The sequence below is a fragment of the Tupaia chinensis genome, unplaced genomic scaffold (assembly GCF_000334495.1).
Source record: "Tupaia chinensis unplaced genomic scaffold, TupChi_1.0 Scaffold143584_1, whole genome shotgun sequence".
Lineage (NCBI taxonomy): Eukaryota > Metazoa > Chordata > Mammalia > Scandentia > Tupaiidae > Tupaia > Tupaia belangeri.
The window spans coordinates 9,625,301-9,647,740 of NW_006203430.1; the positions used below are offsets into that span (position 1 = coordinate 9,625,301).

Sequence of the window (22,440 nt, forward strand, 5' to 3'; positions counted from 1 at the left end):
CCTAAATGCTGGTTCCCCCAAAAAAAAAAATTCTTAAAAAAAAAAAAAAAAAAAAAAAGTTGAATTCTGTGTCTCCCAGTACCTCAGGCATTTTTTCTTTACTCAGGCTTTTTATTTTTTTAAAGAATTATTTCTTATTTATTTATTTATTTATTTATTTAGAGTTTTGCTATAGGGCACATGTGCTTGCCAGAGACAGGGAGACAGAAAGTGAGAAATCATCCCCCAGGGGTGATGGCCATATCACAATCCCTTATCCACTCTCCTCTTGGGATTTTGGGCACGCATGCACACGTACCCAGCATGAGTTTCAAGTCGCTAGGTCCAGGACTCAAGTCACGGTCAACTGTGTGGCAATCCAGTGACATAACCATTATGCCATCTTGCTGGTCCCTGTTATTATTTTTCAATTTGACCAGAGACAGAAAGGGGAAGTGAGAAAGCAAGCCAAGCCTCCAGGTCCAGGATACAAACTGTGGTCAGCCATGTGGGAGTCCAGTGCCTTAGTGCCTTAACCACCCCGCCACCTGCCAGCCCCTCTCAGGCATTTTAAAATTTCTTTATTCTTTCTTAACGCCCCCTCTCTTAAGTCAGCTGGCCCTTTCATGACTTCATCACAGATGATCTACCTTTTTTTTTTCTTTTTAATTTTTGTCTTAGACATAAAGATTGTTATATACTGGGAGCCAGCAGTTAGTGTAATGGCTATGTCGCTGGACTCCCACGTAGTCGACCGCGGTTCGTGTCCCAGACCCGGTGGCTTAAAACTCACGCCGGGCGCGTGTGCGTGCGTGCCCAAGATCCCGAGAGAAGAATGGAGGAGAAGGGATTGCGGCGTGACCATCCCCCCTGGGGGGTGATTTCTCACTTTCTGTCTCTATGTCTCTGTCTGGCGAGCGCACGCGCCCTACAGTGAAAATCTCTCCAAAAAAAAAAAAAAGATTGTTATATGCCTCCACGGCTGGCACCAGAATTAATGACACCCTGAGATGACAACTCAACAACCCAGGTGCTGTGGAAGACCGGCAGACATCCTGACCCCCTTTCCTTAAGACGCGATAAAAACTCATGGTCCAGGGCTGGCAGGTGGCATGGTGGTTAAGGGTGCTGGACTCTCAGATGGCCAGCCACAGTTCGAGTGCCAGACGTGGCTGCTTACTTTCTCTCTCTCTCTCACTCACTCTGTCCTTCTCTGGTCAAATTGAAATAGATGAATAAATAAAGTTAAATAAAATAACTAAAAAATAAACAACTCATGGTCCTACCCTTCAGGGTTGATGTAACTCTGTATCCAGTCCCTTTCCTCTCTTGGTAAGTGAAAAAAATTTTCCCTCCGTTCATTGAGTCTGTGAATTTTTTTTTTATTAATTCATTTATTCATTCCTTCATTTTAATTTAACCAGAGAGAGAGAGAAAGAGAGAAAAGAAAGTGAGAGAGCAAGCCACCAGGTCCAGGACTTGAACCGTGGTCAGCCATGTGGGAGTGTCCAGCACCTTAACCACCATGCCACCTGCTGGTCCCAAGTCTGTGAATTTTTAAAAAATTATCTAATTTAACTTTATTTATTTATTTATTTTTAATTTGACCAGAAAGGGACAGAGTGAGAGAGAGGGAAAGCGAGAAAGCTAGCTGCCAGGTCCTGGACTCAAACTGCAGCCATGTGAGAGTCCAGTGCCTGTTATTAACCACCATGCCACCTGCTGGCCCCCGAGTCTGTGAATTCTTTCATGGCCCAAAGAGCTGGCTACTCTAACAGGTGGGATGAGATCTGCTATGGGGGCTTCTGGGAATACTGGCTCACATCTGAGAGGCTGGCCTCTGAGGTGCTGAAACCTCACTATGGGGACAGAAGCTTCTCCCATGTGATTGCCAGGGTGCCAAAACTGACCTGCACAGCCTCGTGCTCTGATTAGCACACAGCGGGAGTCTTCACTAGCTGCCAGCTGCAGACTGCGTCCTACACCAGACGGGCTGCCAGGCTGAGAGCCACCAGGGCAGGGAGGTGGTAGGTTCTGACACATGCTGCCTGAGGTAAAAACATCTTCCACAGAGAAGTTCCTCATACTGTATCTAACAAGCCAAGCAGAGGGCCCTGGGGCAGGGCAGTGGTCACTCTGGGAGGCTGTGCTGCCCAGGACTGTTCTGCGAGGGCCGACAGGGAGGGCCAGCAGCGCAGTGCTAGGCCCTCAGCTTATGTTTTCCTGGAGGCTGCCTGGATGGGGTCAGGAGCAGGTGCCTCCCGGGTTCCTCCTGGTCTGTGCACACACGCAGACCAGAATGGCTCCTGGTAAAGACTTGCCCTGGATTCATCTTGGTTATTCCTGGGGAGGCCTTGGTAACTGGAGGAAGGAGCAAGGAGGGAGGCTGGTGCCCACAGTACCCAGGGCGTGATCCCCAGAAGCCAGCATAGACTTGTCTGGCCTGCAGCTGCCCTGACATGGATGGGCTGGACTGAGCGGGGGTGAGGCCGGAGCAGGCCACTTCCAGGGAGGGACAGACACCAGCCTTGGCACAAGTCCTTGCAGCCTACCTGGTGCTAGGGACTCAACCCCCCCTTCATGCTCAATGCCCTGAGGTGATGGCACCATCCCTTACAGGGCTCATGACAGGGCTGGGCACCTCAGCCTTGCCCCTTGGTATTATGATGTCATCTTTTCTGACTGGGCTCTGCTTTTCCTCCCTCGACAGTACCTCCTTCTCTGCATCCCAGTCTGAGACATCACAATGTTCTTTTGGGGAGGATACTTGGCCAACCCTAAGACCTGCTGGTATAGACAGTAAGGCCGAAGGAGCACGCTGGAGACAGGATTTAATGTGGGGAGGCATCTGAAGGGAAGGTGTGGCCTCACTGGCCCCTCTGTCTGCAGAGGGACACCGTGGAATCAGGAGGTCTGGGCCAGCACCCCTTAGCATCTCTACACTGGTTATAAAGGGCCAAGAAAAAGCTGGAACCTACTTGACATTTTTTACAAGTCTGTTTATTGAAAGGATCTGAAAATAGTAATAAGGCTATCGACATTTAACAAATTTTCAAGATATTAACAATATGAAACATTAAGAATTTACTTCAAAAACCCAAAGTTTACTAGATCATTACAACATCATGCTGCTTTAGGACTTAAACACTTGCTTTTTTGTTTAGCAGTGACTGGAATTCCAAACAGCACTCCCATACCTAAAGCAGTGGGTGTTCGTACCTCTCTCCCTCCTTAGCCCCGGAGGTTGGTGGGCAGAGCTCTCCCGGCACTCAGTATCCCCGACAGACAAGGACAGGTACCGAGGACTTCAGACAGTGGCATCCAGGTCAGGCCTGTTGCTCACAATCACACTCGGAGTTTTCAGACACTTCTGCTACAGACGCTGAGAAGCCCAGGCAAGAGCAAGAGGAGAGAGAACATGAGCTGCACCTCAGAGCCACGCACCCAAGTGGGCAGGGCCATGGACAGTCCAGGGCACAAGACCCCCCGCGAGTGAAGCTCCAGATAGACAAAGGATGGCCTCGCACACATGACCTTCAGAAGCAAGTCCAAGAAAGGCAGGGGCTCATCCCCTCCTGTTTTTATCAATTTAACAGGTGAAAATGCAACTTTCTGAGTAAAACTCAAAGAGCAGTTACTCATAAACTGACTGTGCATTTAGGATGCCCTGCTGGGCAACAGGAACCAGGAGGCCGACCCGCCTGTTTGGAATCAAGCTGAGCCCCAGCTCAGACCAGACTCCGTAGGCTCTGGGTCCCACATGGCAGACACGTGTGCTGCCCGAGACGTAGTGTGCACACACACTCACACACACTCCTCAGTGCAAGCCTGAGATCAAGGAGCAGCAGGGGTGGAATTGACCGTTTATTCCCTTGCCATTTTCCTCTAATGAATGTGTTTGAAATTCTCACTAGAGTTGCAAATGAACGAGCTCACTCAACCCTGAAACACCGCTCTCTCTCCTGCACCCTCAGCCCGACAGAGGGCACACGCGACTGGACAGAATGGTCCCAGGACAGTGTCCACAGAACACAAAGGCAAACACCAAATGACAGGACAGACCTCCCCCCCTTTAGATCTTCACAAAAGTGTGTACAAGAAAATATGTACATAAGCACTTCAGAAAGGTTAAAAGAATCTCTAAAAAGTATATACAGGATTTAAAATATCTTCCTGGAGCCGAGCTGCCCACCATGCTGTGTGAGGAATGTGTGTGTCTATCTGTGCTGCCTCCCTTCCCTAACTCCTCGCTAGGCTCTGGAAGAGGGAGCCAGGGGCCTCTGGACAGCCTGACTCAAGGCTAATTCTGAGCAGGGAGGGGAGGAGAAGGGAGGCATCCACCCATCTCTAGAAACGGGAGCAGAACAAATCTACCTGGCCAATCCACAGAAAAACTGCTTCTGTAATTGAGTCTTGGCCTGGTTCCCTCCAAGAGTTTAAGGGAAAAGGTACAGGCCCGAGGGGAAAGCATTGCAGCTAAAGGAAGATTTTTGGCTGAGACATTTATTTTCAACACCAGAGGACAGACTGACTCAGTCTGACCCCTTCTGAATTTCAACAGACTGATTTATTGAAAAGTTTCCTGATGTGGCATTACCAAGAGCCCATGCAGCTCTGAGCTGACCAATGAGGGTATACTGATAGGACCAGCCCCCAGCCTGTTTCTCACTTTTCTTCTTTAGAAATGCAAAAATAAGTCAATTTAAAAATGTTAAAAAACAGGTGATCTGGTCGACAAAAGGCAGATCCAGACTTTTCCTGGCTACACACAGGAAGGGATTTGATGACTACGGCCTGCAGGAGTTTGTGACCATTTGCGACATGTGTTCACACAGAGATTGGTCTGTTCCCAGAGGGGAAGAGGGAGGCAGCAAAGGAAGATGCAGACCTGGGAGGATCTGAGACTCCCAGGTCCATGAGTCTGGCAGGCCCATGGCCTAGCCCTCCTCCTCCTCCCCCTCCTCTTCTTCCTCCTCCGTGAAGTGCGCCTGCTTCTTCCGAACGTTCCAGTGTAGACACTGGGCGAGGCTCTCAAACCAGTCACTCACGGGGTCTCGAACACAGATGGAAGGGAGCGGGTAGCAAGAGGTAGTGATGCTGATGCTGAGGCAAAAAACACAACATGACACAGGTTAGCCCATGGCACCTTCCAGAACTGGCCTGAGCAGCACTCAACCTGGGTGCCCAGGCCAGGACGCCCCTCCCCCCCCCAGGATCTTACCCAATCCCAACGGTAAGAAGCCCCTTTGGACCTGGCTCCTCAGAAAAGGGTGGTGGCTTCTGCACCCGATGCTGGCCTTGGGCAATCTCAGGTGTGCTTTGTTACTGCTCATGTGCCTCACCCTGTGGCTTGGTCCCAGGTTTCTGATTACCTGGGACTAAGGGGCCAGGCAGCCTGTCCTGGAGGAAGGCATGAGGTGGTGCCCTCTAGGTGCTGGGAAGGAGCCCACCCACCCTGGGCCTGCTCTAGGCTTCCATCCATAAGGCAACCCCGAGTGAAGTACCTGTCTCCGTGGCGGATCTCCTGTCTCTTCCGTCCATCAAAGGACACCCATGCAGTGTTCCTTGCTTCTGGTGACAGCATGATCTGAAGGGGTCAAGTGAGAATGGGTATGGGCCCTGGGCCGTGGGGGAACGCACCCCTCACAGCTACCACCCCTGGGTGCTTGCCAGAGGCCCCAGCATCGGGCAACTCTGAACTTTATTGGTGCTGACCAGAACTCTTGTTGCATCCAGGGCTCATGGCCAAGGAAACACTGGCCTGTAGGGAGCTTGAAGTAAAGAGGAATGAAGACAACATGACACAGGGGAGCCCATGGCACTTGGGGGGTCTGGGTGCCACAGGCTCTAGAGGGATGGAAGTTGAGGATGAAGCTGAGAACAATGAGGCAGGACAGATGCCAGGACAGGAGCCCTAGAGTGGGGAGATGACCAGGCCAGGGTCTTCCCTCACCTGCAGCCACTCACCCTATCCCCTCCAATGTAGATTATCCCCACCTTATGCAGGCAGAGAGCTCCGTGTTAGGGTGCCACCAGAGACAAATGACAGATGGTATGGAGCTCCTTCTGAGCTAAGATCCTGGGTGCTGTGAGAGGCAGAGCTCAGGGACCCAGCAAGACAGGGCTTGTATGAGAGGGGGCCCAGGGACAGCCAGCAGTCACCAATGAAGACCGGGACATGTGGTCCCAGCAGCACAGGGTCAAATGACTGACAAACCAGAAAAGAGAGACAGGCATTGGTTCTGACCTTTAGCTCGACCCCTGCAGGGACAACGATGGGCCGGAATGACAGCGAGTGGGGGCAGATGGGCGTGATCATGATGGCCGGCACATTGGGGTGGATCATGGAGGCTCCAGCGGCGGCCGCGTATGCAGTGCTGCCCGTCGGGGTGGACACGATCACTCCTGATGGGGACAGGGTGTAGTATCACTCTCTACTCATGCAGGATGCTCAGGGCCCCAGGACAGTACTTGGGCCTCACCATCGCCCTGCACCGTGGTAATAAGATGTCCATCCAGGAAGACGTCCACATTGGACAGGTACGAGGAGGGGCCTCTGTCAATCACCACCTCGTTCAAGACCTGCAGGGGACAGCAAAACCAGTCCACACTCAGGCCAGGGCTTCTCCAGGGATCCAGCCCCAAGTTAACCCCACCTCAGTGTCCCTCCCCATGGCCACAAGACAGGAAAGGCAAGGCCAGGCCCAGTGTGAAGGTGTCCACAGACCTGGTACTGCATGGCCTGCTTCCCGACCTCCGTGTCCAGGCCCGGAGCCGGCACACCGTTCTCACTGAGCCCGTTGTGGATGGCCACCTTCTTCCCTCGGAGCTCCTTTACCACCCTGACCTTCAGCCGGCTCCGGAGAATAATAGCTGCATTCCCTGCAGGGCCCACCCCAGGGAAGGTCAGCAGGGCTCAAGGTGCCCCATTCCTGGGGAAGCAGGGACTCCCCGTTTGTTCTCCCCAGCCGAGAGCCATACTTGTACACTTTTTATGAAAATCAGTTCACTTCTACCAAACACACACATTAGCTTTGACCTGTGATCTGCCAAAACTTCTCAGTGTTAGCAAAACATGTATGAACTGTTCAATATTTAGAAACCTGTTGATCCTAGAACTTTGAATTGTGGTTCTATGCATCATTAAGTAACAGACAGAAAAAAATAACCAAGCTAGAGGGCAATCTCATATTCAGAGCTGTTTGTGGGTTCCAAAACATTCCAACTCACCTTCTATCACCTGAGTAACTTGGGACTGAAAGTTCTCAAAGTTGAATGGGGTCAGGAAGCCCAGGGAGCCCAGGTGGAATGCCATAACCGGAGGCACGCTGCCCTGTGGGTCGATGGAGAGAGATCACTTAGTGACCCATCCGAGTTGTCGATAGCAAACCAGACCTTGGCATTCTGTCTGTGGAGACTCAGTTCTGTGATGCTGATACCCCTGATTCCCCCCAAAAGAGAGCAGGTACACATGAACAAGCACAGGGTCAGTGCAAGGTGGGATGGTCATAGCCAGGCAGTGAGGTGAAAGACACCCCAAATGTTGAGGGGGATATTCCAAGCGAGGAACCCTCTGGATACAGATGGGGTATGTTCCAGGAAAAGAATCCCCTGAATGTGGTATTCCAGGTAAGGGACCCTTGGATGTGGAGGGGGATGCTCTAGGCCAGGTCCAGGTTAGACAACCAAGAGTCTAGCAGGCTGGGCAACAGGGAGTGGTGGTGGACAAAGTCACTGAGAAACAACAGCAATAACACAGACCCAGACCAACCTGTGGGGCAGAGGACAGGAAAGGGCAAGCATCTGACCTAGAAGACCATAGCTGGCAGACTCTGGGAAGCAGGGGGTGTATTTGGTAGAAATGATGGGGAGGGAGGGTGGGTGGACCAGCCACAATCCTGGAGAGTGCCTACATCAAAGAGGCTGAGAGCATAAGTCAGAGTCTCTTAAACAGGGTGGCTCTGTGGCCCCATGGTGATAGCTGCTTCTGCTGAGAGCAAAGAGAATTCACAGAGGGAGGGGTAGGGGAAGCCTATGCCCTAAACTTCTTACTTTCTCTTTTTTTTTTTTTTGGAGAGGTTTTTGCTATAGGGCGTGTGTGCTCGCCAGAAAGACAGAGACAGACAGAGAGACAGAAAGCAAGAAATCACCCCCCCACGGGGGATGGCCACACCGCAATCCCTTCTCCTCCATTCTCCTCTCGGGATCCTGGGCACACATGCACATGCGCCCGGCATGAGTTTAAGCCGCCTGGTCTGGGACTTGAACCGCGGTCGACTACATGGGGGTCCAGCAACATAGCCATTATGCTAACTGCTGGTCCCCTAAACCTCTTACTTTCTCCTAGGTGGGCTCCTGGTAGTCCCTGCCCAACACTGCAGGCCATCTACACTGCCTGCCAGGCCCTGTCCTCATATCTCACCAGGCCACTCGGCAGGCCTCCAGATCTGACCCTCTAATGCACTCTGGGCTCAGTCCCACCTTGCACAGATGAGGCTTGCATTCTCTAGTCAATCTTCACTCCTACTGGGGATTCCATGACAGGCTCTCCTCCTGGGCCTCACCCCACCTCGGCCTCATGGGACCAACTCTCCTATGCAGTTATCTGTGGCTCTCCAGCCACCCTGGCCCAGGATGAGTTCTCCAAGGTCCCCATTCCTCTCTTCCACTTGCTTTTCTCCACTGAGTCCTGACCTATGCTCCACTGGCAATCAGCTCATATAGAGGACAGAAATACTTGGCCTGCAATGGCCTCAAAGCAACCATCAGTAGATGTATTGCTTGGTATTATTTGCTAAATAATTGAACTGAAAAAAAAAAAATCAGTCTATATCAAAGTAAGAACATTGAAAAGCTCCTCAATCCTATAGTATGAAGCTACAAGATGAAAAGAAAAGAGAGAGGGGTGGGGCGGACAGTGAAGCAGCAGTAAAATCACTCTCTATGAGGTGGACCCACATGGGAAAGTTACCAGTTCATGTCCAGAAACTTCCCTGATTATATCAGGCAGGTGTGTGCCCATAATCTGAGCTGGCTGAAGCTGGGACTGGATTGTGGCATCCAACCCTGTCAAAGGTGCTATATCTCTATTTCTCTCATAGAATAAATACAAACATTCCTTTTAAAAAGGAAAGAGATGAAAGCTCACATTCTGAAAGTACCTCCTTATACTTACTGCCCCTAGACTATAAACCATTTTAGTATCAAAATGTTAGAGCATCACCTGGAAAAGTGAAGAAGCATAAAGTAGGGTCCCATCTCCTCCCAGGCATATGATGAAGTCTATCTGATTGGAAATGTCATCATAATCTAGAAAACACAACCAAAACAGGGAAAGGCTGGTCACATGGTAGCCCTCTTGATGGTATAGTGCAGATACCAATGACAAGGGCAAGAATGCTAGAAGCTTCCATCAGGAATGGGGAACTATGTCCAATAAACTACCTGACAGAGCTAAAAGGCAACCCACCTTCTCGGAAAGTACAGAATTTCTTCTTCACTGGTCCAAAGTTTTCATCACTCACTATGGCAGGGTCTTCTAGCACTTTCTTCTCCACATACACAATCATGTTGTTCTCCTAAAAGCAAGGTAGCATGTGAGTCTGGGAAACCCCATCGGCTCTGCCAACTCCCAGTATGGGACATGCTGGTCTTTTGAAAAGCTTAGGCCTTTGCATTTTGTGATAAGGGAAGAAACACTATTATGTCTTCCTGGTCGGCAGGCCAGTTCCCGTGTGTTCCATTCCTATGCAGAGCCCATCTTGCCAGATGCTTGGTTATCACGGAAGACCTCTTTTCATTGTGAGCTTTCTGACCTTATTCGTAAGGTCAGACCTAGTGCTATGGTCTGAAGGTGTGTAATTTTGAAACTCAACTGGCATTGTGACAATAATGAGGCAGGATCTTTAAGAGTTGATTATCAGGGCAGGTGTCATGGTGGTTAAGGGCACTGGACTCCCACACAGCCAACGGTGGTTTGAGTCCTGGACCCTGCAGCTCGCTTTCTTACTTTCTCTCTCTTTCCATCTTTCCCTCTCTGGTCAAATTTAAATAAATAAACAAATAAATAAAAGTTAAATAAAATAATTCTTAAAAAAAAAAAAAAGAGTTGATTAATCATGAGGCAGGCTGGCATCACCCTTATGCATGCATTCATGCTGTCATTGTGGGAGTGGGTTTGCCCCCACTCAAGTGTGCCCCATGTGCTCTATCTCTTTCTCTCTTTGCCCTTCTGCCATATGATGATGAACCAAGAAGGCTCTTGCCAGGTGCCAGCTCGATCTTGGACTTCCCAGCCTCCAGAACTGCAACCCAATAAATTTCTGTTCATTATAAGTTACCTAATCTGTGGCACTGCAATATAGCAACAGAAAATGGACTTAAGATACCTGAGTAGGCTGGTTTGGTCCTGCTTCTGTGGCCTCAGACAAGGGTCCATTTTCTAGTACTCCCACACAGCCAACGGTGGTTTGAGTCCTGGACCCTGCAGCTCGCTTTCTTACTTTCTCTCTCTTTCCATCTTTCCCTCTCTGGTCAAATTTAAATAAATAAACAAATAAATAAAAGTTAAATAAAATAATTCTTAAAAAAAAAAAAAAGAGTTGATTAATCATGAGGCAGGCTGGCATCACCCTTATGCATGCATTCATGCTGTCATTGTGGGAGTGGGTTTGCCCCCACTCAAGTGTGCCCCATGTGCTCTATCTCTTTCTCTCTTTGCCCTTCTGCCATATGATGATGAACCAAGAAGGCTCTTGCCAGGTGCCAGCTCGATCTTGGACTTCCCAGCCTCCAGAACTGCAACCCAATAAATTTCTGTTCATTATAAGTTACCTAATCTGTGGCACTGCAATATAGCAACAGAAAATGGACTTAAGATACCTGAGTAGGCTGGTTTGGTCCTGCTTCTGTGGCCTCAGACAAGGGTCCATTTTCTAGTAACTAAAGTAGGATCTCAGTATTTCACAGAGCAGTGATGTCCACAGATGTCCACCACACTCTGTCCCCTCCTTTCTCCAGGCCCACCCTCATTTCTGACAGCCGCGCCCTGGCTTGCCTCCATGAGGTACATGCAGAGCTCTTTGAATGGCTGCAGCAGGCTGGCATCACGGATCTTCTTGATAACAAGAACACTCTTTGGAGACTTGTTCCATGTCAGCCGCTGGCTTGCAGGGTCCTGAATGTGCCTATGGAGAGGAGAGAAGAGTTCACATGACCAGTGATCATTCCCTAGAAGAAAAAGTCAGATGACTTGGAAAAGAAAAAAAAAGTCCTTAAAAGTATATCTTGAGAGACCAGCAGTTGGTGTAATGGCTATGTCGCTAGACTCCCATGTAGTCCACCATGGTTCGAGTCCTGGACCCAGTGGCTTAAATTCACACCAGGCGTGTGTGCGTGTGTATGTGTGTGTGTGCCCAAGATCCCATGGGGAGAATGGAGGAGACGGGACTGCGGCATGGCCATCCTCCTTGGGGGGTGATTTCTCGCTTTCTGTCTCTCTTTCTGGCGAGCGCATGGGAGAAAAAAACTCTTCAAAAAAAAAAAAAAAAATATATATATATATATATATGTGTGTGTGTGTGTGTGTGTGTGTATGTATGTATCTATCTATCTATCTATCTATCTTGAATTCCTGGATAGAGTCATGCGAAAGCAATCACCATGAGGCTGATGGTTGAGGGTCATGTCAGCAGTCCTCTGCAGCTGGCCCAGGTTAGGGTCAATTGGTTCCAGAATTACTGTTGCCCCTCTTGGTGGCTCATCCTGACTAGAAGACCTTGTCTTGCATGGCTTGAGCACCATGCTGACTGACCACATGCACCATTCACTTTTGCAGCCCCTGACTTTACATATGATTGATCATTTGGTCCCTTTCCCATGCTTTCTGGTGGCACCTTTGGAATAAAGATTATTCACAGAACCAAATAAGAAAAAACTAAAGTCAGCTGCTCATTGCTTGGGCCCCTGGCCACCCATGCCCAAAGAAGATGCTAGTCTTCTTACAAACATCAAACCAGAGGACTCAGGGACTCTGCCCAGGACCACACAGGACAAAAGCTTTGTGCTTTGTCCATGCTGTGTATGGCCGACATCACTACACCACTGGGTGAGCTTAGTTCATCTTTAAGGTGAACTAAGGTAGTTTCTCACACAACCTGGAGGTAGTATAAAGCACTGGTCTAAAAGTCAACAACCTGGCAAGTGTCCAGGCCCCTGGTTTGGCTCAGACCCTGCCTACTGTGTAACAGGTGCTGCGTCAACAGCCTACTGAGCCATGCTTCCCATCACTGTGCAAACTGTGCAAGTCACCCAGCCCAACTTCTAACATCCATGCTGAGCTAGCTCAACTCAACCAGGCAAGTTCTTTTTTTTTTTTTTTTTTTTTACATTTTTTAGGTTTTTGGCATAGGATGTGTGTACTCACTGAAGAGAGACAGAGAGAGAAAGTGAGAAATCATCCTCTGGCAGGGATGACCACACCACAAAATCTTCTATTTGGGGCACTCACACACACAGACCAGGCATGATTTTCAAGCCATCAGTTCCGGACTTGAACTGTGCAGTCAGCCATGTGGGATCTAGCCACCTTAACCTCCACACCACCTGCTGGTCCCACAAAGCAAGTTCTTAAAATGGCAGTAAAGCCAGCAGAAAGACTTCCCTTTCTGGTTCAAGTTCCTCAATCCAGAAACCTGCTGCCAGCCATGCCTATCAGGGCACTAACTTCCCTGAGAACTGGACAGTCTCCCTAATAACCTTCAAAACCATGATACAAACTGCTAATCATGGCAGCAGATATCACACCTCTTCCCATCACTTGTGAAATCAGATGCTGGCCACAGCACTCACCCTTTCCAGGCGGCTCTACGAGGTAAGAGGGCACACATGACATCCTCTCTGAACTTCATCACCAGCCACAGATCATACCCGCAGGCCCTGAGACAGCCTCTATTTTCCAGAAGATGGCTGGTGTAATCATGGGACTCGGTCACAACAGAAGTTGATGCAGCCCTGCCCCACTAACGTTCTCCCTATAAAACAAGTTTTTGCTTCCTCAAAACTGAAAGCAAAGCATATCCGTAAAGTAACTTATTAAAGGTCTTATAAAAACAACCAAGTAAAAAATTATATGAAACAAAATAAAACATAGTTTTCTTATTGTTTATATAATCCTCTTGCCTAATCTTCTACTTAAAAAAACAAGTTCTCGGATCACCTTTTGCAGCAAAGAGGTCGAACTTCAAGTCACTGCTCTTCACTGAGCTCACTGCCGGGCCCTCTGCTCCTACTAGCCGGCGCAAGCGCACAGATGATGTGGCTTCTAGCATTTGCTGGCCGTTCCTCAGCCAGTGGAACCGGCTCATCCCATGGGAGGTGTTCTCAGGCCATGGCAAGTGAAAGGGCATCCACTCCCTGAATCCTTGCCACTTCTTAGCTATGGCCTCAAGGGAAGAGGCGGTTTCTGCCTGGGTCAGAGGGTAAAGCCACTACCTGGCACACAATTGCCCTGGCTAGATGGGCCTCAGCCCTTCCCTGAGGCTCAACAGGACATTGCCGGAGCCACCAGTAGCATATTCCTACAAGGGCCTGGGAGCCAACCCCTCCATGTGACCACAAACCAGTTCCTCAACTTCCTGTTGGGTCACCTGCAAAGTAGGATGCTGACCCTTGCAGGCCCACAGCCTGACTGGGACAATGCCAAGTGAGACCCAATGTCAAGGGCCAGGGTATGAGAACGACCAGATGTTAGCAATTCCACACATCTTGACTAACAAAAAACACACGTTCACAATGAAATCTCAGGCTTTAAAAAAGGAAGCAGAGGGGCTGGCAGGTGGTGTGGTGATTAAGGGTGCTGGACTCTACATGGCTGACCACGGTTCAAGTCCTGGATCTGGCGGCTTGCTTTCTCACTTTCCCTCTCTCCTTCTCTCTCACTCTGTCCCCCTCTGATCAAATTTAAATAAATAAATTTAAAATAAAAAAGGAAGCAGAAGTTTCTTGTAATCACTCCTCTTTCTACAAAAGCTTATTTTTAAATATTAGGGGAAATGTTAGGCTAAATCCTTCTAAAGCCTCGGCCCCAATCATAGAAGGCCTCGGAAAAGGGGTGCTGAGATGAGTGGATGATTAAGGGTGCTGGACTCTACATGGCTGACCACGGTTCAAGTCCTGGATCTGGCGGCTTGCTTTCTCACTTTCCCTCTCTCCTTCTCTCTCACTCTGTCCCCCTCTGATCAAATTTAAATAAATAAATTTAAAATAAAAAAGGAAGCAGAAGTTTCTTGTAATCACTCCTCTTTCTACAAAAGCTTATTTTTAAATATTAGGGGAAATGTTAGGCTAAATCCTTCTAAAGCCTCGGCCCCAATCATAGAAGGCCTCGGAAAAGGGGTGCTGAGATGAGTGGATAAGAGACCTGCTCCCCCATTCCCAAAGTTATGATCCCAGAAACACAGAGCCTGGAGTGGGACAGGCTCCCCTAGCTGGGAGCAAAGAAGACCACTAGCTCCTCAATGCCCCACTGCCTTCCTCCTGCTTGGGACTGTGTGACTTGGGGGGCAGCTTAGAGACCCTTCCTAAGCTCTAGCCTGAGGAGTCTCTCTCTGGGCCAGGGTCATAAGGCAGAACCTAAATATACCTCAGATGGTGATCTTGTACCTGGCTCCAAGTAACTGACAACTAATTAAGTCTGGGTAGTTGGGGAGGCTACTTCAAGGTGGCACTTAAGCCAAGGTGTGAGTGACAAGGTAGCAGCTCTGCCCAGACCAGGAAGTGCAGGGTGGGGCCCTTAGGCAGCAGGTGAAAGGCCTGGTGGAGCAGTCAAGCACACAGAACAAACATGAGGCGGGGGAGGAAGGGGGGCTGGGATGGGCAGGAGCTAGGCTGGCAGGGCTGGTCAAAGCTGTAGAGTGGATGGGGCTCTGGGCTGTGGGGAGCACCTTGGTCAGCTTGTTAGTAAGCTAGGTGTCCACATGGGGAAAGGCAGCCCAGTAAAAGTACAGTTGTATCTGCTTAGGTATATATTTTGGAGTCAAAATGAATTTGCAGGTGGACTGCATGGGAATTAGCAAACAAGAGTTCGGCCACCCCCATATTTGGCAATAAGTAGACAGATAAAAACCAGTTCCTGGAACCAGAAGTAGCAAAAGGTTTTTGCCTCAGAAGCACTAACACCAGAGTTTCTTCAGCCCTTAAGGGCGACCTTCAGCATCTGTAGGAGGCAGGGCAGAATGCCAACATTACTGAGTTTCACGCTGCCACCACATGCAGTCTACAAGGCAGTTCCTCAGACAACCTGGAGGTGGCAAAATGGGTACTGTGCTATCCCCTAACCTGACCTCCACTGAATAGCTCAGAGGAGGCCAGTTCTCTAGCCTAGACCACAGGTATGGTAACAAGTATGTCCTGGTGTCAAAGAGACATCATCCTTGCTATAAAGCCTCAACCCCTACTATGCACAGTGCTTGCCTGTTAAAGGAAAATAGGATAGGGACCAACAGTTAGCATAATGGCTATGTCGCTTGACTCCCATATAGTTGACCGTGGTTCGAGTCCCTGAACCAGTGGCTTAAACTCACATTGGGTGCGTGTGCATGTGTGCCCAAGATCCCGAGAGGAGAATGGAGGAGAAGGGACGATGGCGTGGCCATCCCCCCGGAGGGTAATTTCTTGCTATCTCTCTTTCTAGTGAGCGCATGCGTCCTATAGCAAAAAGCTCTCAAAAAAAAAAAAAAAAAAAAAAGGAAAAAAGGTGATCTTTCCATCTTATGTATGCAAGCTACTCTTTTTATCTGACATTAACAGTATCTTTTTATCACAGTAACAGCCCTCACAGTCACAGCAAGCAACACCTCCTCGCAGAAGCACACCTGAGTATGTGGCACTTGCACTTATCTACTCTTTGCAGAATGTCCGTGACTCCTCAAAGGAAGACCTGGGGTAGGAGAGGAGTTTCCGCACAAAGGCCTGAGGTGCCAATTCCAGAGGCAAAAAGAACAAAGATTTTGTTGAAGAAGGAGCAATGAAGATATTTGCAAGGTACAAAATAAAACTCATGGAGTTGAGATGAAATTATCAGTTAAAAAATACAAACCAATAATTTCAGATGTACCATTTTCGTTTTTTTCCCCATAAAACAAAACTATAGCTAGACCTCCATACAGAACATATTAACAAAGCATTTACCCTTTTGGAATCATTAATTACTACACAGAAGGATTAATGGAGAATTATTAATAATGAGAGAACAATGAGATAACACAAACTGCTACATTTTTAAATAGTTTTTCTTCCTGGGCATTGTCAACACCAGGAAAGACTCACTTTGAGGCCCTGACACTCATCTCCTTCTAAGATGGAGAGATGGAGTATCTTGTTTTTTTGGGTTTATTTATTTTTTTTTAGAGAGAGATTTTTGCTATAGGCACGTGACCTTGCCAGAGAGATAGGGAGAGACAGAGTCAGAAAGTGAGAAATTATCCCCGGAGGGGATGGTCATGGTGCAATCCCTTCTCCTCCATTCTCCTCCTGGGATCTTGGGCACACGCACCAGGCGTGAGTTTTAAGCTGCCAGGTCTGGGACTTGAACCGCTATGTACTACGTGGGAGTCCAGTTCCAGTGACGTAATCATTATGCCATCTGCTGGTTCCAAGGTGGAGTAGCTTTTAAACAAGTAGTCAGACTGAAAACAAAAAGTCTATGTGATGTGTCTATATTTTTGAAATAATTAAGGGAGAAACTCAAGAAACACATTAAGTGAATTAGGATTCAATACTGTCAGCTTCCTCTGGGGTTCTACTGTTAGAAACAAAAAAGTAACTGTGTCTCTTATGTTGATGCCCATACAACCCTGCTATAGCTGAGGTGCAGAACCCTTGGCCCACAGGCAGGGATGTGGGCTCTAGGCCACCTGGTATCCCTTTGGCCACGATGTTCATCTTGTCTGTCAAACACTTTCTTGAAGTCCTCTAACAGAAGCCTTGGGCTCCTGGATTTAGTGAAGATGCCTTTGTGGCTTATACTTGAAATAACTTAAAAAATACACTTCTAGCTCTGGGTGTCAGAATCTTCCATGGTACAATGATTCTACGATAACAACACATACACTCCCTCCCCATGCCTCTGTGCCCCCAGCAGACTTACATGATGGTCTGGGGGTTCTGCAGCACGCAGGCCTTTGGTCCAAAAGTGGTCACTGGGCACGGTCCATGTAGAGAGCGTGTTCTCCTATAGGGAGAGGTTACAGAGCAGGAGCTGTCAGTCAGAGCGTCCACTATGGCCAGCAGTGTAAATAGCAATAGACACAGAGACAGACCATGTCAGACTCTAGGAAATATGTATAATATTTGTAGTATGTGTAAGTCAAATGACACCACTGTCTGTCCAGTATCCATAGGACAGTCCCAGAAGACTCCACCCTGGCCAGTGGTAATGCATGAGAGCGTCACATGTTGTCCATTTGTCATGTAACAATAATTGAAGATCCACAGAAGCACATCTGGGCATGCTCCTTAGAACAATGAAACCAAACCAATGACAGGTGAACGCCTGGAATCTGAATTCACGTAGCAATTCTCAGCAAGTCTTTCAGTACCAGCCTTGGGGTTCACGTGGAAATCCAGACCTTAGTAGCCATCTTTAAATAATCTGGATTAAAACTCTCTAACAAAAATAAACATTTATTCTGAATTGTGTATCAACAAAAAAGATATTCATGTTCAGCCCAACTTTTACTAATTATTGAAGATACCTAGCACAACTGAATCATTTAAACAAAAGTACCACACCTAGCACATGTCCTGGGGATGATAATGGTTGGGGATCCCACACCCACTCAAGCAACGGGCTGAGGTAGCCTCATGACTGTCCTCATTATGTGAGCTCAAGACATTCCCACAGTGACAAGACATCAGCTGACGCCTCAGCCAGCTAATGATGGCCTCATGGTCTCATTATATACCATAAATACTGTCACAAACCAGCCCAACATGGAGTGTAAACTTGCTTTTATTGTTAACTCCTATTTCATGGCCCAAATCCCAATGCAAATAAAAGATTTTCTATTGTCTCATAAGGTATAGGCAACCTATAAGAGAGTTTTGGTGTCTGGCTAAAGACTATACCACAGCTGACACTGAAAGTGGTCTTTTAAGACTAAGTATGGGGGCCGGCAGGTGATGTGTAGTTGGGGACACTGGACTCCCACATAGCCAACTGTGGTTTGAGTACCAGACCTGGTGGCTTGCTTTTACACTTTCTCTCTCGCGCTGTCCCTCTCTGTTAATCTCTAAATAAATAAATAAATGGATAAATAAAATTAAAAAATTCTTAAAAAAAAAAAGAAAAGAAAAGAGAGAGACTGGGACCAGCAGTTAGTGTAATGGCTATGTCGGTGGACTCCCATGTAGTCAGCCATGGTTCGAGTCCCAGACCCAGTCGCTTAAACTAATGCCGGGCACATATGTGCGCATGCCCAAGATCCCAAGAGGAGAATGGAGAAGGGATTGCGGTGTGGCCATCCCCCCTGCGGTGTGACTTTTTGCTTTCTGTCTCTCTCTGTCTGACTGGCGAGCGCACATGCCCTATAGCAAAAACCTCTCTAAAAAAAAAAAAAAAAAGACTGTATGAGCTTTCTGCCCTTCTTTCTTTTATCTTATTTCTTAAAAATTAACATTTTTGCCATAGGGTACATGTGCCTGCCAAAGACAGGCAAAATGAGAAATCAGCCCCCAGGAGGGATGGCCATGCTCCAACCAATCCCTTCTCCATTTCCCTCTTGGTATTTTGGGTATACAACATGCACACAAGTGCCCAGAGTGATTTTCAAGCCACTGGGTACAGGACTCAAATAGTGATTGGCCATGTGGAAATCTAGTGCCTTAGCCACCATACTATTTATTAGCCCCAAGTTTACTTGCTTTACGCAGATCTGCAAAAAAATTAGAGTTCATGGCAAAATAAAAATTTTAGTTACTTGGAACTTAAAAGATTACTAGAAGGGTGGCAGGTGGTGTGGTGGTTAAGGGCACTAGACTCCCACATGGCTGACCACGGTTCAAATCCCAGACCTGGTGGCTTGCTTTCTTACTTTCCCTCTCTCTCTCATTCTGTCCCTCTCTGGTCAAATTAAAAATAAAAATAAATTGGGACCAGCAGATGGCGTAATGGCTATGTCGTTGGACTCCCATGTAGTCGATCACGGTTCGAGTCCTGGACCCAGTGGCTTAAACTCATGCTGGGGGCGTGTACATACGTGCCCAAGATCCTGAGAGGAGAATGGAGGAGAAGGGACTGTGGCATGGCCATCCCCTGCAGGGTGATTTCTTGCTTTCTGTCTCTTTGTCTCTGTCTTTCTGGTGAGCGCACACACCCTATAGCAAAAACCTACTTTGAAAAAAAAAAAAAGTTAAATAAAATAATTATATTTTTAAAAAAAGGTTATTGGAAATGTAGTTTAGGGCTTGTAGAAAATAATGTGTTTTTCTAAGTTGATGTTTACATTTAATCTTTGTTCCTCAAAGGAGAGGCTAGTTGGTATGTTTGGGCATTTCTCTCCTTCCCACTTAATGGTATCTGTCACCATAGAGGTTGCCTGTGATCCCATGGCCATTATCATCAGATTCAATGCTCTGTGAAACAGAAACAGCATGTGTGCTATGCTGAAACCCGCACCCCCCCAAAAAAACCCCGAGAAAATCAAAAGTAATTCTATCAAGAGCAAGCAATCACAGCATGGTGGTGGCCTGGGAATATAGGACAATGAACCACAGTGTTAGCATGACAACATATTCAAGAGAAGCCACTCTGCTGCAGCTGCCCATGCTTGTATATCTGAGGCTCACAAAATAATTTTCTACACAGAAAGCTTGTGGGACCACCTCATTCCCTTCTGCTACCCACCAAGTGAGGGGCTTTGTAGGTTCCTCCATCTCACCTAATGAGACTACATGCTTTTTAAAAATGACTTTTCCCAACAAAACAAAACAAACAAAACAAAACAAAACAAAAACCCCATGGCCCTTGTCTCAGAGGCAAAACTGGCCTCTGGCAAGCTTCCACCTAAAACTCACGAATTTACTGTCACCAAAAAGGAGATGGATATCCCCAGATGCCATTGCAGGTCTGTGCTAGCCAGGCTGCCTTCATGGAAGCTTTGATACTCAAGTGACATTGTGCAAGAGCATGCACTGTGGGCATGCTGGAAAGTGCAAGCCAGGCCCAACTCCTAGGGCAAGGATGAGAGGGCTGGGCCTGTGCCTGGGGCCACATTCCACCTTGGCCTCCATCAGCCTGTGTACTGTTCAGAGAGCCAGCCCTTACCTGTCAGTGAGCAAGACCCCATAGGTGATGTCCTCTCATACCTGGGACAACTTCTATAGAGCAAACACATTTCCTCATCAAGTTCGTGTTATTCAAACATCGAAAGTCAGTGTTTGCTCTTGCTAGGTAGTTCTGTGTTAATACAGAAGGATCAAGAACAATATGGCAAGGTCCTGTGTCTCAAATATGCCTCCTGGGAACATGTTCTCAGCAGTCTCCTATAAACCAGGCTAATCCCTGCCTGCTCAGACATAGGACCAGTACCTGCTCTGGACAGAAATCACACCAATCAATACTTACATCATCATATACATCATATACTTACATTACATATACATCAATGTATATTACCTACAAGAATTCTTTATAACTTTTAATAAATCATATCACAAAATTAGAGAGAATGGGGGAAAAAGAGGAAGGACCTCTTGGTGGTACCTGAACTCCTTGGTGCTCCCCAGGGCAGGTGAGGCAGACAAGCTGCGAGACTTGGCGCGGCCCCGGATGGGGTGATTGTAACTCCAGGTCTCATCTCCATGACAGGCTGAGCAGCGGTATGAAGCCGAATCTGGACTCAACTCTTTGCTTATATTCATTTTTTCTTGTTCCATTTCCATAGTTGATAAATGAGAGCTTCGGTCAGGAAAGTACTGATGCTTTAATCTAATAAAATAAACAAAGTAAATACACATATATGTATATATAAAACAATAATAATGTCTGTACACACATATTCATCCATTTCATCACAGGAGAAAATGCTGAAGTTCCATTTATCAAAATACTTTGAGAATAGTCTCTTTCTATCCCAAAGTTACTTAAGAACTAAAGAACCTACTTCTAGTTTTTGAATAAATCTAAGAGTTAATACTCAAAGAGTAAGGGGCGGAAAAGGCCAAGCAAGAGTTACGACATTTCTTTTTTCTCTTTCTAAAAAATTTGCTACAGGGGATGTGTGCTCACTCAAAGAGACAGAGAGAGAAAAGGAGAGAAAGCATACAGCCCTGCATATGGGGATAGGTATGACACAATCCCTTCTTCATTCTCTTCTCAGGATTTTGTGCACACATGCACACACGCTCAGTGTGATTTTTCAAGCCACCAGGCCCAGGACTTGAACTACACAGTGAGCCATGTGGGATCCAGCAGCCCTAACCACTACGCCACTGGCTGGCCTGAGCTGTGGCATTTCTATCACAAACCTGGCATAAGGGGTGCTCATGAGGGGATGACTCAGAGTACAATGAAGCAGTCCTCCTGGCAAAATAGTAAAGATCAAAAAGAAAAGTCACAGAGTAGGGGCAGCAGGTGGTGGAAAGGCTAAAGTGGCTAGATCCCACATGGCTGGCTACACAGTTCGAGTCCCAGACCTGATGGCTTGAAAATTACGTTAGGTAAGTGTGCGTGCGTGCTCAAAATCCTGAGAGGAGAATGGAAGAGAAAGGACTGTGGTGTGGGATCATGAAGTATAAGTGAATAGAGTAACTGGTGAATTCAGTGATGTACATTTCAGTCATGTGAGCAAACCTAATTTCTGTAGCTTCCTTTCTAGGATGGGGAGGGAGACAGATTGGAGAATCTCGACTTGGTCAGTACATGGTGAGCACTTACAGCGTGGTACTCAATGGGCTCCCTGGGCAGTCAGAGCCTCAGGACTGGACCTGAGCGTGTTCCCACTCAGGAGATGAGGGGAAGGATGGGGAAAGGAGTCAGGGAGGACACCTGTGAATGCGAAGTTGAGAATGCAGGGCACCACAGGCTTGGGGTGAGGGCCAGTCAGTTGTGGCAAGTGCCATAAAACAATGACAGAGACCATGGGCTAAGAAGTAACCAAAGAGATTTCATGTATCTGATGGCAGAGAGCAGAAGGTCCACATAGTGCCTAAATGGCACCAGGACACAACGGTATAGCTACAGGAAGGCAGATTGTGATTCAACTGTTAAAAAATATATTAGGTTGCTGGGAAAGTCATGACACATTTTTCTAAGCAAAAATGCGTAACACCCCTCGTTGGTCAAATAGTAAACCAAAAAAGAAAGTCACATTGTAGGGCCAGCAGGAGGTGTGGCAGTTAAGGAGGCTAGATCCCACATGGCTGACTACATGGGTTGAGTCTCCGGCCTGGTGGCCTAAAAAT

The 22,440-nt window shown here is 47.6% G+C and overlaps 1 protein-coding gene across 9 annotated transcripts in view; it reads right to left on the reverse strand.

Annotated features, from left to right (window-relative positions):
- Window positions 1-2,961: 2,961 nt before the first annotated feature.
- Window positions 2,962-22,440, reverse strand: part of NADK (NAD kinase) — a 51,957-nt gene continuing 32,478 nt past the window's right edge. For 8 of the 9 annotated variants that reach the window (XM_027766546.1, XM_027766550.1, XM_014582344.2 and 5 more), the window contains 11 exons: window positions 20,741-20,965; window positions 17,126-17,209; window positions 11,036-11,165; window positions 9,449-9,557; window positions 9,203-9,288; window positions 7,210-7,312; window positions 6,707-6,861; window positions 6,462-6,561; window positions 6,227-6,384; window positions 5,484-5,566; window positions 2,962-5,082 (listed from right to left, as the gene is read on the reverse strand). In XM_027766546.1, the coding sequence (XP_027622347.1) occupies window positions 4,917-5,082; window positions 5,484-5,566; window positions 6,227-6,384; window positions 6,462-6,561; window positions 6,707-6,861; window positions 7,210-7,312; window positions 9,203-9,288; window positions 9,449-9,557; window positions 11,036-11,165; window positions 17,126-17,209; window positions 20,741-20,965 (1,399 nt within the window). In that variant the 3' untranslated portion in view covers window positions 2,962-4,916. Of the gene's footprint in view, window positions 5,083-5,483; window positions 5,567-6,226; window positions 6,385-6,461; window positions 6,562-6,706; window positions 6,862-7,209; window positions 7,313-9,202; window positions 9,289-9,448; window positions 9,558-11,035; window positions 11,166-12,828; window positions 12,983-17,125; window positions 17,210-20,740; window positions 20,966-22,440 lie in introns of those variants that run through there. The other variant, XM_014582345.2, reaches the window with a different exon arrangement.